At 39.4% G+C, this 15,785-nt stretch overlaps 3 protein-coding genes across 9 annotated transcripts in view; 2 read left to right on the top strand and 1 right to left on the bottom strand.

The window, feature by feature from the left end:
* Nucleotides 1–275, bottom strand: part of srpk2 (SRSF protein kinase 2) — an 82,739-nt gene extending 82,464 nt beyond the window's left edge. For 2 of the 4 annotated variants that reach the window (XM_088340588.1, XM_088340591.1), the window contains exon 1: nt 25–156. The gene's annotated coding sequence lies outside the window, so the exon portion shown is untranslated. Of the gene's footprint in view, nt 1–24 lie in introns of all 4 variants that reach the window. The other 2 variants (XM_088340589.1, XM_088340590.1) reach the window with 2 other exon arrangements.
* pus7 (pseudouridine synthase 7) lies at nt 212–10,403 on the top strand. Of its 3 annotated transcripts, XM_088340596.1 has the most exons (18): nt 212–374; nt 1,227–1,532; nt 1,597–1,681; nt 1,753–1,872; nt 1,943–2,084; nt 4,984–5,001; nt 5,539–5,650; nt 5,798–5,875; nt 5,947–6,075; nt 6,348–6,473; nt 6,540–6,601; nt 6,680–6,840; nt 7,804–7,930; nt 8,010–8,111; nt 8,182–8,311; nt 9,803–9,894; nt 9,987–10,149; nt 10,219–10,403. In XM_088340596.1, exons 2-17 carry the CDS (start codon nt 1,237–1,239, stop codon nt 10,121–10,123), a joined length of 1,917 nt encoding a protein of 638 aa, XP_088196722.1. In that variant the 5' UTR covers nt 212–374; nt 1,227–1,236; the 3' UTR covers nt 10,124–10,149; nt 10,219–10,403. The 3 variants fall into 3 exon arrangements, with proteins under 3 accessions (XP_088196722.1, XP_088196721.1, XP_088196723.1); XM_088340595.1 differs by having other exon boundaries at nt 9,987–10,403; XM_088340597.1 differs by lacking the exon at nt 4,984–5,001 and having other exon boundaries at nt 9,987–10,403.
* A 711-nt stretch (nt 10,404–11,114) lies between these two features.
* Nucleotides 11,115–15,443, top strand: aplnr2 (apelin receptor 2). Of its 2 annotated transcripts, none has more exons than XM_088340598.1 (2): nt 11,115–11,249; nt 13,945–15,443. In XM_088340598.1, exon 2 carries the CDS (start codon nt 13,994–13,996, stop codon nt 15,206–15,208), a length of 1,215 nt encoding a protein of 404 aa, XP_088196724.1. In that variant the 5' UTR covers nt 11,115–11,249; nt 13,945–13,993; the 3' UTR covers nt 15,209–15,443. The 2 variants fall into 2 exon arrangements, with proteins under 2 accessions (XP_088196724.1, XP_088196725.1); XM_088340599.1 differs by lacking the exon at nt 11,115–11,249 and adding an exon at nt 11,841–12,064.
* The last annotated feature ends 342 nt before the right edge of the window (nt 15,444–15,785 follow it).

Below are 15,785 nucleotides of genomic sequence, written 5' to 3'. Positions count from 1 at the left end.
ATCATAAAAAAGACACAAACTAACGTTATAGTGTTGCCGTAAATCTGCACTCTGTCGCAAATATCTTGACTCACCCGTCGATGCACTTTTAAATGTTTTAAATACAAATAGTCAGATACTACAGCTCACATTTACCGTAATCTGGTTGACTTTTGCACCAATTACTCAAGTTTCTTAGTCATAGAAACACATTTTAGGCGTCATGTGTGGGCGACGTGGCCCGCGAGTGCCTTTAATTCGCGTTTGAGATCTTGTTATTTTTAATGAAGTAGGCGGGCACTGTCTATCAGGAAGAAATAAGGCGCATGCGCATTTGGCCACACACGTGTTCAATGGGAGTTTAGCCATTAATGCTATACCGTGTTAACATTGAGGTACTTTGAATTTATTTCTCTACTTAGCTCCGCTATTAACCATTAAAAATGTTATTTACGCATGTGACCTGACATTTGTGTACAGTCATACATTATACACTTTACCCGTTATGTGGTTTTGTTAGCTTGTGTTGACATGCGCTGATGCTAACTGCTAACCTCAATGTACACGTAAGGTTTGAACTTAAAGGTTATGATGAAGTAAATTTATTTGTATGTTTTGTTCGTGAGTTATTTTATTACAGTTATTCGTGTTATTATTCGTAATCGATTCACAGTCTACTCGAAATCCTACAACGAATAAGTATTGTAAAAGAAATCCTGCATGGAGGTAGTTTTCGTTACCATGACAACTTAAGGCATAGTTCGAGGATTGTTACTTACTTTTTTATATGTATCTGACTCCTGTATTCAGTTCTGAAATATCTCTGATAGCTTGATGTATTCAAGTAGCAAACTCAATCTATACAAGACTTGAGTACCACGCACCTTGGTGATGCTCATGCAAGATCTTTGTTTGCAATCACAGTCACAGCATATGCAAGATGCAATACTTTTATTTTGGAAATATATTGCTGCTGATGTAGTTGCACTGTTTTCCATTGCGTTGTTGTTCCTAGGCACTTGCGTTTTAGGTCAGTTTACAGGCACTATCTGGTAAATAGTTGCCCAATTTATTCCATATATATATATATATATATATATATATATATATATATATATCATCTCTTTTAAGTCTCTTTTGACATGATTATTCTCGAGTCTCAAATCTAATCTTGTTATAAATAATGTTCAGTGTGTTGTTATCAATGACATTAAGGACAATTCAATTTCTAAATCGATTTATCCTAGCTTGTAAACCATGGATGAATTTAAGCCAGAACCAGTACCAGTTGTCTCTGGGGAGAAGAGAAGCTGCCCGGAGGATGAGGCAGACGAGGGGGCTGTGACTAAGCGGGCCAAAGTTGACGAAGAACACGAGAATGGCGCTCCAAAGGGAGAGATGAGCAATGGGGAAGAAGTGGAGGAGGTAGAGGAGGAGGATTGCAGCGGTGAGACATTTGCTGACATGATGAAGCACGGTCTCACAGAGTTGGATGTGGGCATCTGTAATTACGTCAGTGAGCACAAGGGTTTCTCTGGAATTCTGAAGGAAAGGTTTGTTCTTTTTCAAAATCGTTTTCTTCCACTGCACAGCCTTTGACTGTTATTTCTTAAACAGGTACTCCGATTTTGTGGTGCATGAAATCAGCAAAGAAGGGAAGATAGTGCATTTAGATGACCAGTCAATACCTCAGGATGTTCCAGTAAGGAAACAAATTGCCTTGTAAAACTCTAGTCGGAATTTATTATTTTAAGGCAACTATATATCTACTAGGAAGCAGCAGCAGCAGAATCGAATCCAACATCTGATTGCACAGTGTTATCCAAGGAACAGAAGAAACAGCTGGAGGAGCTGCAGCTTTTCAAGAACAAAGAGAGCTGCGTCTCCATTGAGGTCACTTACACCCTAATTTCCTTTCTTGGTTAAACTAAACGTCTTTAGGTCATGTTGATCTATTTTCTAGGGAGATGAGTCAAAGGATAAACGAACTCTGGTACACAAAGCCATCAAAACTCAATTTCCAGGCTTGGAGACCAAGACAGAGGAGAGGGATGGTCGCAGGTTCATCGTGGCTTACCATGCTGCTGGGAAGAAAGCTCTTGCTGGTTAGTGATAGGTGTAAAAAAAAAATCATGGGGCGCTACCACTATGGTCCAACACAGGGGTCTCCAACCTATTCCAAGCCGAGAGCTACTTTTTGTTACTAATTAGCGCAAAAGGCACCCATTGTCACGTGCATTTAAAAAAACAACTCATCATGTTATTACTATGCTGTTAGCATGACATTACCAGATAAATTATCGGAAGCAGGGTTAAACAGACTCACCCACTAAAAAAATTATTTTCACAAAAGAAATCTTAATGACCGGCCTGCGGGCACCGCTGCTGGTCTAAGGGATATCATGGGAACCACGTTGGAGACCCCTGGTCTAACAATAATATTGTTCATATTTCTAAACAGGGTTTCCGTTAAGTATGAAAATCAATCCGAATTGGCATGTGCATGCCAATGAGGCTGTATTTATGCCCCTAGTATATAATAATAAATATTGTTTTCATTTGCAAGATAACTAATTCCTATATCCTGATACAGTATACCCCTAGAATACGACATAAATCCGTTTTAGGTGTGTACCGCAGGGTAAAATTGTCGGGCAAAAAAATTCAATGGAAACTTCCAGGAGAGAGCAGTTATTTCTTTTGAATTGTGTGTTGCTGTGATAGCCTATTTTATCTCAATAATTGTCACAATTGATTGGTTACGGCCATATTCCTTAGCGAGGATTGGAATGCTCCTTCGTCTTTCTTGATAATCGTAAACTTTCTTTCCGTGGTTGTTATGCTTTCACTTTTCCCTTATCCTTGCAAGCATTGGGACCCATGGTTAAACATTTAAAAGGTATATGGGATTCTGAACTACGGAGGGAGCATTGTAAGGAAGTTCAGGCAATAGCATAGCAACATGTTCATTCTGTTGTGACGCAAACCATTAGCAGACAGCATCTTATGACGTCGACCAATAACAGACAGGCATCTTAGAGACTTATGCGGCATATAATTCAAAATAAACACTTCAAGTTCGAATGTAATTTGTTTTGGGCGACAAAAAATGTGGGGCGAGGGACCAAAACATTTCTTATTCCACATCCTAAATTCCTAATGTACAAAACTCAATTCCAATGAAGTTGGGAAAGTGTGTTAATTGCAAATAAAAATTGATCCAAGTAAATTGCAAATTCTTTTCAACCCATATTTAAATGAATGCACAGCAAAGACAACATATTTATTGTCTTCACTCATAAACTTTATTGTTTTGGGAGAAAATCATCAACTCTGTAATTTGATGACAGCAACACGTGCCAAAATAGTTGGGACAGGTGTCAATAACTACTCAGAAAGTGGATGAATGGAAATCAACCAACTATTTGCAGGTGAACAGATGAATTAGCAACAGGTGAGAGTTGTTACTGGGTATAAAAAAGGGAGACCCGAACAAGCTAAGTCATTCACATGCAAGGATGGGGCGAGGTTCACCTCTTTGTGAACAACTGCGTGAGCAAATTGTTGAACAGTTTAAAAACAACATTCCTCAGAGTACAATTGCAAGGAATTTAGGGATATCATCATCTACAGTCCATAATATTGTGAAAAGGTTCAGGGAATCTGGAGAAATCACTGTGCGTAAACGGCATGGCCGTAAACCATTATTGAATGCCCGTGACCTCCGAGCCCTCAAGCGGTACTGCATTAAGAACCGACATCAATGTGTAAAGGACATCACCACATGGGCTCAGGAACACTTTGGAAAACCACTGTCAGTCAATACAGTTCGACGCTATATCCGTAAGTGTGGGTTAAAACTTTATGTTGCAAAGCGTAAGCCATTCATCAACAACATCCAGAAACGCCGCAGGGTTCTCTGGGCCCGAGCCCATCTAAAATGGACTGATACAAAGTGGAAAAGTGTTCTGTGGTCTGATGAGTCAGTTTTCCAAATTGTGTTTGGAAATTGTGGACGTCGTGTCCTCCGGTCCAAAGAAGAACAGAACCACCCAGACTGTTATGCACGCAAAGTGCAAAAGCCAGCATCTGTGATGGTATGGGGGTGCATGAGTGGCCAAGGAATGGGTAACCTGCACATCTGTGAAGGCACCATTAATGCAGAAAAGTACATTCAGGTTTTGGAACAAAGTATGTTGCCATCCAAACAGAATCTTTACCATGGGCGCCCTTGCTTCTTCCAGCAGGATAATGCCAAGCCACACACTGCACGTCTCACGACAGCGTGGCTTCGTAGTAAGAGGGTGCGGGTGCTTGACTGGCCTGCCTGCAGTCCTGACCTGTCTCCCATTGAAAATGTGTGGCGCATTATAAAGCGCAGAATAAGACAAAGGAGACCCCGGACTGTTGAACAGCTGAAGCTGTACATAAAGCAAGAATGGGAAAGGATTCCACTATCAACGATTCAACAACTAGTCTCCTCACTTCCTAAACGTTTATTGAGTGTTATTAAAAGGAAAGGTGATGTAACACAATGGTGAAGAAGCCCCTTTCCCAACTACTTTGGCACTTGTTGCAATTATAAAATTCTAAGTTTATCATTATTTGCTTATGGAAATAAAGTTTATGAGTTTGAACATGGATAATCTTGTCTTTGTGGTGTATTCATTTAAATATGGGTTAGAAAAGGTTTGCAAGTCATTCTATTCTAATTTTACTGACATTTTAAACTTTTTCCCAACTTCAATGGAATTGACTTTTGTAAAGATATCGTATGCTAGGGACGCTGTAACTCAGGGGTATACTGTATATGCATGAGTATTCCCAGTGTCCAAACCCGACATTCAAGTCTTAATGTGGGTCGCGTTCCTCACTTTGATTGCTCCCTATATCTTTTTTCAGTCCATTCAAATCACTCGAGTTTGTTTGTGCATGCATTCCTCAAAAACATGTACTGCTAAGTAATGGTCTTCTGTTGTCTATATTTTGCTTTTCTTGGGAAAGAGGTGAAAACATCTGCAGGTAAGTACAGAAGTCCCTCTCCATGCAAACAAGGAGATTAACGGTTTTGAAACAGCTTTGCGCTAAAAATAGAGCGATTTTAGTAAATTTTGTCAATTTTATTTTACAATTTTTTTCAGATGTACTTGAAATACAAATTTATCGAAATTACCTTCTAAACTGTCCCATGCTTTGACATCGACAACAATAAAGTGCAGATGCACAAGAACAGTCCTAACCCTAAGATAATACTGGCTAATACTTGAATAATTCAACTGTAATACAGGACAAAAGACACAACGTACAATAGATTATTCCAAGCAGCTATAGCAATAATAAAAGGTAAAATAATACAAGAAGCAGATGTGTCCAAGTTGATATGCAGAAGTAGTACTTTTTCCTTAGTCATGAGAGTTAATTTCTTTTTAACGGGCGTGGAGAGAGTTCAGTAGTCATACTGCTGAAGCTGTTATTACATCAAAGACAAGGTCTCTGACACAATCTAACACCTCTAAAGTGTGTGGTTTATTTCTTCTAATTTTTTCATCCTTTTAAAAGCACCAAGGAAGCACTCCTGGCCCAAGAACCGTGGCAGTTTCTGCCATTTTGTGCTGTACAAGGAAAACAAGGACACAATGGACGCCATTAACGTGCTGTCAAAGTTCCTCAGGTTCGGTGTTCTTCAATTTCTCAGCCTCGATGAGCACCAGTTTGTTGAGGCAACTGTTGTATCAAAATTTTGAGTGCATAATCCATGGTTACTTCTTTTTTTGACAAACCTGATCCTCTGAAGCATTTGTATTTTTCTTCACCTCAGGCTCAGACCCAACATGTTCTCATACATGGGGACTAAGGACAAAAGGGCTATCACTGTGCAGGAGATCGCTGTGTTGAAGTGAGTGTGGAAAATGTAGTGAGCTGTATGGTGCCGTCTGATGTGTTACTTAAGCCGGAAAGGTTTTTCAGGATAACAGCTGAGAGGTTGGCCCACCTCAACAAGTGCCTAATGAACCTCAAGGTGGGAAATTTCTCCTACAAGAACCATCCTCTCAAGCTGGGGGAGCTGCAGGGGAACCACTTCACTGTGGTCATTAGGTATACTATATTGTGTTGTGTCATGTTTGTGATAGGTTGGTTGAATTTTCTGTACAAGTCTCTTATTCAAAAGTACTTAAAATGTGCCAGTTATTCATAATTTTAGATAATGCCTTTAAAGCAAGCCAGTGCTAAATACATATTTTAGATTATTAGTTTGATTTTCTTTTTATAGTTGTTCTTTTAGTGTTTGGGCTCATATTTGGATTTGGCCCCGAATTATTATTTTGATATTTTCGCTTTTATTTCCTCAATATTTCCCTTCGCTTTAGGAACATTTCAGGAACTGAAGCCCAGGTCAACCAGGCCATGACATCCCTCAAACAGATGGGCTTCATTAACTACTACGGCATGCAGCGCTTCGGCACCACAGCGGTGCCCACGCAGCAAGTCGGCAGGTAACGCTAATCCTCAACTTCTGTATAACTTAAGGCTAACAAACTTTCTGTTTCCTTATGTCACAGGGCCATCTTGAAGAATGACTGGAAGCAAGTGGTTGATTTAATCCTAAAGCCTCGTCCCGGAGGTACAAATAAATCCCTGATTCTCTCATGATAGAATTTTGCGACTCCGGCAAATTTTTTCGGTCTTGCTTTTCCTGCAGCTGAGAAAGAATTCCTGGTTCGCTGCAGGGAGGAGTGGGCCAAGACTCAGGATCCAGAGGCTGCTTTGAAGAAATTGCCTAACAAGCGCTGTGTGGAGGGTCAGCTTCTGAGAGGACTCTCTCAGCATGGCAAAAATAACATTGTCACAGCCTTTGGGTTGGTTAGTGCTTTTTCATTTGATGTACGACTTACATTCTGTTTTTTAATTTCAAAGAATCTTTACTTTAGCTGCTACCATCACTTTTGCAGTTAACGCTAATTCATTTGGCATCTAATTTTAGTGTCACAAATATCAACTACGATCGCTAGCATTGCGGATGTAGCCCCTAATGCTAGTGTTTTTGCAGTAATGCCTGTAGGATTTTCTTTCATCAGATTTGCACTGTGTAAAACCTGTAAGTACGTTTCCTTACATGCCAGATTTTTCTTAGTAAAACATAAAAGCGAAATGGTCAAAAATAAGCTAATTACCATATTTGTATATATTTTTTTTAAAGAACTAAAATAAAAGCTCGAGTGTACTGCATTAGGATTTGGAAAAAAAAAACATGATATTGCTATATTCTGTAAATTTGTGATAACTTGAATTATCTCAGAGGAAAATAAAGCTCCAGTTTGAATTATATGGAGATCCCTAGTCATATAAAAATACATTACGTAGCCAAGTTCCGTGATTCAGGGTCCCAACGCTTAAAAAATTCTGGTATATTTTTCTGGCTTTTTAAGTTGCTTCTCCAGCTAGTCGCTAAGGATAGCTGTTTACACCGGGTCTAACCATTTCCAGCTATTCAGCTGCTTAGGGTGTATCCAACTCACTCGGTATTTGTTGTCAATCAGGTAGATTGTCAGCTTTCATATGTTGTTGCTGATTGGAAATTCATCCTTTCTCATGCAAGAAAATATGGAAGTGGGCTCCCAAATTTCGCAAAGTGGTACCCTTCAGGCTTCCATATTGCACTTTAAGGTAGTCCAAGATATATATATTTTTTAAATGATTTTTTTGTGTGGCGTCTTTATTACCGTACATTGTTTTTTAAAAAAAAAAAAATAGGTCAGGTGAAAACCTCAAACTATTTTGAAATCATATTTTTATAGTTCTGCTGTTCTTTGTCCTTTCATGAAGATCCCTCGGAACAACCGCCTGATGTATATCCACAGCTACCAAAGTGTGGTATGGAACACCATGGTCAGCCGCAGGATCGACGCATTTGGTCTCACGCCAGTTGAAGGAGACCTGGTTCTTAGGGGAAGTTAGTATCTAGTCGAGGATCATCTGTCTGTGTCTTCATTCCGGTTAAAAATAAATTAATAAATAATTCCTTTCTCAAGCCAGAGCACATATCCTCTCAGAAGAAGAGGCAAAGAGCCACTCCATACACGACATTGTGATGCCGCTTCCTGGCTACGATGTCATCTACCCTTCCCACCACGGTAGGGAGGCGTTTTCTAATTAAAAAAAAAATGATAAAATGAATGAGGCAAAAATGTGTGTCTGTGCCAGTTGGGAAAGGTTACAGAGAGATGCTGAACGCAGACGGGCTGGACATCGACAACATGCGGCACAAAGTTAAAGACTACTCATTGGCTGGAGCCTACAGACGTGTCCTTATCAGGCCCAGTGATGTCAACTGGTCGGTGCTTGATTAATTTTCCTTAATTTCAGCTACACCATCCACTAAATTGCCATATTTTCCAAATGATAAGGCACCCTTAAAAACCCATTTTTTCCATAGATATTATACTGCGCCCTATAAATGATATGGTAAATAAAATGTATTAAAGCCGGTTTATCGACTGAGAGAGGGAGCAAACAAATACAAAACAATCAAATTCAAAAATAAACACTACTTATTACTTAGTATTAAATGTGTCTTTTTTCCCCTCTTTTTCTGGGCGCACCCTCATTAAAGCCGTAGTGGCAGCAGGAGGACGTTCTTCATTTTCTTCGACGCACATCTGTATTTGGAAGTTGTGAGCGTCTCTTTTTTTCTTATTAACAAAGATGCGCTTAGAAACGGCCATCAAGTCATCAATTTGATTCCTTAAATTTGACGGTTCTGACCAAGTTGTCCTCCACTTCTTCAACCTTGTTTTTGGAGCTTTCACCTTGTCCAACAGGGTTATAGTTTCATTAATTGCATGCATTTTTAGCTTTTTATGTGGTTCGTTAGCTACACCAAATGACCGAGTTTGGTTCATAACAAACAAAAAATCCTTTCGCTGAGATGCAGAAAAGACTGCAAAGCAGGTGTTCGGTCACAGTACAGTATTAAAGGTGTCATGATATAAATTGGCCAATCGGCATCTGAGATCTCAAATCAAGGGCTGTTGGCCAGTCGGCGTGAATATTGACAGTTCAAAACGTTCCTTTAGTAATGAGTCAGGCAGTTGTTGGATTATTATTTTCCTCTTTTTTATTTATATATTTTTTAATTGAATGGCCAATCGCCTTGTATCTTGGCAAGAGTGGTAAGAGGCATCCGTATTTTTCAAGCTTTTTTAATTTTTTATTCAATGTTCTTTTTCCGCAAAGGAGTGGCTCAAACGCACAATAGCCAGGGGTCTCTGTACACAATTATAAATCAATCATGTGTTTTCTGATGATTTTTCTTTTTTTTTTTAATACAACCCAATCTTACTTTAGTTTCAATGTCCTGCCAGTGCGCATTGTCTATTAGAAATTTTTAGCAAAATGCTATTTTTGAGCATTCTCCTTCTTATCAGGTGCTCTTTATAGTCCAGAAAATATGGTTGTTGTTTTTTTAAATTTCCACTCATTCATCCCAAGGGAAGATCTATGTTCATTGTCATCCAAAATACAGTGATACTGTCAAATTATTAGTTTTTCTGTTTGTTTTTCAATTTGAAAAGGTTATATTTATTGATTGTCGAAAAAGGAAATATTTATTGTATTTGCTGTAGCTCCTTGTGTAGAGCTTAAATACTGACACTAATATAATGTTAGAATTGACATATTTTCACATGATGAACACATATAATATGGAAGTTATCGGTTATTGTTTTTTGTCGCAAGAAGCAAGATTTTATGGGTAAGAGGAAAGCCTGTTATCATAGTTACCTATCTTCCGGGTTGTCTCAGGACTCTTGTCTTCACTGTGTAGGGAGGTGATCAAGTACGACGATCCGAAGGTCTCTCTGGTCCACACCGATCTTGAAAAAATGGAGGACAAACCTGCGCCGGTTTTCAACCATGGTTAGATTCAAAAGAAAAGTTAACTCTAAACTGTGCAATTTACATGTTAGGAAGGTATGTGTTGATTTGACTGCTCTCTGTTTGCAAAACAGAAGGGAAGTACCGCGCTCTGCGTTTGGAGTTCTCGCTGCCCCCTTCCACGTACGCCACTATGGCCATCCGTGAAGTTCTCAAACTGGACACCAGTATCAAGAAACAGACGCAGCTAAACACGACATGGTTCAACTGACGGGGCGGCAGCGGCCTAAATTTTAGGTACACCGGTTTACCTCGTGACTTTCTATCAAGGCTCGTATGTCTGACTGCCATGTTTGTGTTTTTTAGCCATCAAGATTCTTGATGTGATTTTATTTTTCATGTTTTAACTCTTAACTACATCTGTGCAGAGATGGGATTTTCTTTTCTGCTTTTGCAGAAACTCGAGATACTGCTTTGTTTTTTCAAAACAAGACTGTACTAAATAATACAAGCGTGTGAACAGAAGTTGAATTAAAATCATTTAAAGTATCTGTCTATCGCAATTTTTGAAGACGTAAAACTATTCCCTATACAGGTCAACGTAAAGGTCAGTATCTCGACGACTTTATGGCCATTTTTTTGTTTGTGCCATGGAAACGCTTGTATTTGCTCCTTTTTTATTCTGTTGACCGGCCGGGAGAGTACATGAAAGCATCCGTTCCCGTAACAACAACTTGATGCTAACGTGACCTCTGCACTCGCTGTTTACTGTCAGCTGTTTGCACAGCGACCCCATGCCAGGCTAACGTAGTCGTCCGTCAAGACAAAAGTGGGGGGTGATGATGCTCTTAGAAACGATCACAGATCGGGAACACTGATCTCCATATCAATAGAATATTTTTGTTTTAAAATAGGGGTCACTTTAGCTTAGAATGGAGCTGAAGCATGTGCGTTACAATAAGACACACTGTTAATGCTCGGAGGATATATTTTAGCAAAATTCGGAAAACTACTTTCATTTTTCTTTTTGAGCAAGGATGAATTTGAGCCTGGAACTGGTGTTGATCCATGCCACTGACAATATAGGAGAGCAAGATGTATACATCTGGATCAGTAAAAAAATGAAGAACTGGGTTTATGCAGAGCTGGGTTAAGCAGCTAATTTTGGCACATAGCGGAAGAAGCTCCTAAAAGGGACAGTAGAAGGATTTCAAGAGCAATTTCCCAAGCATCCGACGTATGACTGAAGCTTTTATATCCACAGAGCAACTAACAATGCCACAGTGTCCATCAAGGTGGCCAACATGAGTGGCTAGAGAAGGAAGTGGTTAAAAAAATGGCAGATGCCTGAATCACAGGACTCTGCGGCCATCATATGCAGTGCTCAGTTGTGTTTGGTAAGTGGCCCCTAAGTGCTAGAAGCAAAGCTGGGATAAGCTAACCTTGCAAATTGGTCATTTCGGCTTCCGTAGAAGCAAAGTGGCGGCCAAACATGTAAGCCTGTGCTGTATAATTACAAATTTCTAAATCTATGAGACCCGTTTATTAGAAAGTACATGTGTTTTTCTCATTATTTTAACTAATAGTGTTATATTCAAATTAATGAATTGTTTTTATACCTCCAGGGGTCTCTACATATACACACTGGCTCTTTAAATAATGAGCTAAACACAATTTATTTTTTACTTGAAGGTACAGAAAGGTGTAATCGTATAAAAAAACATGTTGTTTTTTTTAAAGATTTCTTTAAACTTTACAGAAAGAAATTGATATTCATACAGAAGTACTTTTATTGCATTTATTTTCATAGGTGGGCCAGACACAGCCCTTTTATATTTTATTTACAGTGTCCTCTATAAAGGCTCCCTGGAGATTTCTTTCTTCCTTTTTGACTGTTTCAGAGAGAAACAAAGCAAACATGCTTTTGCAGGCAAAGAAATTGCTTTTTATATCCCTGTGTCTATGCAAGCAAGCTACCGTTGTATCTGTTGTGTCTTTAGGGAAAGCCTGTTTGTGTGTTTTTGTGGGGAGTTGTTTGCAGCTCTCGTAACTCCACTAGTGTGGTCTACTAGATGAGGGGTTTTTTTTTTCTGGCGTGACAGCATGTATATAAGAAGCACCATTTTCAACGTGCACATTTCTATCAGATATCAGAAGAGACGAAGAAATGTTTGCACTTTTTCTTTGTGCAGGATTTTAAGTCATACTGATGGTAAGTGAGCTTCATTTTACCAAAGGTTCAAGAGAAGGGTGGGAAAATGTATAAAATCCAAACAAAAAACTAATTTTCCTAATAAAATGCTCATATTCAACTGGCATTTATTTTACTACAAATTATTCTTGAAAACTATTTCCTAAAATAAAAATTTACCTTTTGATTTTCTTAAATAAAAGGTTCATTTAGATTCTAAAACAAATCTATTCTTTTATATATATATATATATATATATATATATAATGTACATACATACAATATTGGAGTTTTTTTTAAGAATTAGCTAAATTGCATGACTACAAAATAAAATTTAGGAGGTGGAGATTTCGTGACTAATGGTTATTTTTTCAGAAATAATTATAAAACACAAATTTTCCAAGTAAAATTTTCTTATTCCAATGGCAGGAGTTTTATTCCTTTTATTATATTTTCACAAACGATTCATATAGAATGAGATATTTTTGATTATTTGCAATATTTCTGATTGTTTGCAATAGTCTTTGATCTATGCAGCCCTTGAGAATCTTTGTGAAAAAGGGCTAAATAAACATGACATATTTTTTTAAATGACAAAATTGAATTCTAAAACAAAAAGTAAACATATTCACATTTAATTTCCCCCTATGTTCCGGTCCGGAGCCTTCGCTCTGAAAACGCTGGTCTACTAGTGATCCCAAGAGCCCAGAAGAGATCTGCAGGTTCAAGAGCGTTCTCCATCCGGGCCCCGGTGTTGTGGAATGCTCTTTCCCCTGAGGTTCGATCTGCAACCTCAGTGGAAATGTTTAAATCTAAGCTTTAAACACACTTCTACTCTACAGTATATCGTATAAATAACCTATATTTTATGTTGCCAATATCTGTGTATTATTTGCCCTCATGTAGGTTTTAGATGAGGGTATGGTGTCATAATAGTCTGTGGTTTGCAATAATCTGTGGTCTGTGCAGCCCTTTGAGACCCTTTGTGATTAAGGGCGTCACAAATAAACATGACTTTACTTGACTTGACATATACATTTGAACTTCTTTAACCAACATTGTACATCGAAGTTTCAAAGAAAATTGAATCGTCATGTTGAATACTGAATATATTGTGAATTATTTTAAGAATTGAATAAGTAAATCTCTCATCTCATCTCATTAGCTACACCGCTTGTCCTCAGTAGGGTCGCGGGGGTGCTGGAGCCCATCCCAGCAATCATCGGGCAGTGGGCAGGGGACACCCTGAACTGGTTGCCATTCAATCGCAGGGCACACGGGGACAGACAACCTACTCGCTCATTCACACCTAGGGACAATTTGGACCGGCCAATTCACCTGAAATGCATGTTTTTGGAATGTGGGAGGAAACTGGAGTGCCCGGAGGAAACCCAATCGCTAGATTTAAATGTTGTGAATATAAATATTGTCTCATTGTTTCACCACCTAGATTGTAAGAAAAAAAAAATACAATTGAATACATTTTTTATCTTAAAACAAAAAATAATCATACAACTAATATTTGCAATGTTTTAATTAACCTCTAAAATTAAATGATAATAGTAAAAGAAATAGGTAAAATTATATATATCAGGATTTAATTCAAAGGGTATTATTTTATAAATACTAATTTAAGAACAATTATCCGTGTTATCAGATTTAAAATATTTTTTTATTTTACTTAGAAATAAAACTTGTAGTAGCTTTTTTTGATTTTTTTTTTTTTTCTTATTTCACAAAATTGTTAAAAGTGTTAAAATAGTTCTCATTTCACTACTAATAACAAGAATCATCTTCCCCAGAGAGCAGCCAATGATTTTTTAGGCTGTGTTGATGAATCTGTGCATTGTAGTTTTATTTCCTACATGCGAATACTTATACAAACTGTTTTATTTGCACAGATCAGCAGACCTAAACCGAAAATAGCGAACAACTATCCAAAACATTGAAATGGAGTCCAACATGTCGAACCTGGACTATGTGACCTCTCCTTCACCTCCTCCCTTCTTCGAATGCGACTACACGGACTGGTCTCCGTCCTTCTCCATTATCCCCTCTGTCTACCTGCTAGCTTTCCTACTGGGTTGCCTGGGCAACAGTCTGGTACTGTGGGCATATGTGGACCAACAAAGAAGGTGTTGCAGAACTAAGGGCGTTCAGTCCCGGAGAACCGCTTCCATTCGATCCTGCTCGTCTTCTCCTGGGGTCCCGCGACCATCTCGCTCCCTGACGGACTCCCTGATAGCTAGCTTAGCATTAGCCGACCTCTGCTTCCTGGTGACCCTCCCACTGTGGTCTGTGTACACAGCCCTGGGGTACCACTGGCCTTTTGGGCAGACGCTGTGCCAGCTGAGCAGTTTCCTCACCGCCCTCAACATGTATGCAAGTGTTTTTAGCCTGAGTGTACTCAGTGCAGAGCGCTATTGGGTCCTGGCCGGATGCCCTCGCTCCAGACGCCACCACCCTTGCAGGGCCTGTTGGTTCTTGACCGGATTGTGGCTTCTAGCAGGGGTCTTGGCGCTCCCTGGTTTGCTCCTGCGCTCCGTCCAGGAGTCCGACTGGCAAGATGAATCGGGTTTTGCAGCCTGCCAAATGGATTATTCCATGCTAATCGGAGACGAGCCGGATGAGGACGAACGTGAACGCGCCCAGATGTGGTGGGCAGCAGTACTAAGCCTGAAATCCACTATACTCGGTTTTCTGTTGCCTCTCGTGGTCCTTCTGTTGTGCTACTGTTCCCTGGCCCGCCTCCTGAGCAAACACTTCGGCAGCGGGCCTCGACCTGACCGTCGGCGCCAGCGCAGGCTCCTTAGGGTGATTGTGACGCTAGTGTTGGCGTTCTTTCTCTGCTGGCTGCCCCTGCACCTCAATAAGACCTTATCCCTGCTTTTGGAGTTCGGGGTTTTGCCTTACTCGTGCACTTTGGATCGGACCTTGCTAGCTGCGCACCCGTATGTCACCTGCGTAGCTTACCTCAATTCCTGCCTCAACCCGCTGCTTTATGCTGCCTGCGACCCGTCATTCCGCAAAAGATGCCTGCGGACGATTCTGATGCTGTGTGGTGGGTTGAGGAAGAAAGCGCTGAAAATACAGGAGGGACAAAAGGAGAAGAGGAGCTTAGATGGCCCTACCGGAACGCAGGAAGCGGACGTAGGCGAGAACTGAACAGGATTAAATGGACTATCTGTGTCATGGTGCAATCTGTTAATATATTGCCATGAGCACATGAAACATACAAACTAGTTGAATTGACCTGAGTAACTATGTTTACATAAAGGCAATAGTCTGACTGTAAAGCAGAAGTCGGAGTTTTGGAGAAATCTGAATTGATCTGTTAGTTTGCGAGTATTCCGATGACAATTGTGAAGCACGTGTGACGGCATTAAAAAATTGGACGATGTTTCTGCATTTAACTTTTTACATTAGATTAGTAAATTTCATTCATGCCACTTACTAAATTCAACGAAGTAGCATTACTGTGTCCCATCCCTTAACAAGGTGTGTTCATACGTGGCTTGCCAAAAGTATACACTTACAATATACAGTGCATCCGGAAAGTATTCACAGCGCTTCACTTTTTCCACATTTTGTGTCATGTTACAGCCTCATTCCAAATTGTATTCATTTGATCTCTTATCTCAAATTTCTACACAAAATACTCCATTATGACAATGTGAAAAAGTTTTTTTTTACTTTTTTTGAATTTATTAAAAATAGAAAACTAAGAAATCATATTTACATA

This window comes from Urocampus carinirostris, chromosome 7 (genome assembly GCF_059441175.1).
Source record: "Urocampus carinirostris isolate Australia breed hairy pipefish chromosome 7, RoL_Ucar_1.0, whole genome shotgun sequence".
Taxonomy (NCBI): Eukaryota; Metazoa; Chordata; class Actinopteri; order Syngnathiformes; family Syngnathidae; genus Urocampus; species Urocampus carinirostris.
Note: the sequence above shows the minus strand (reverse complement) of the source record. Positions and strands in the feature narration are given on the sequence as shown.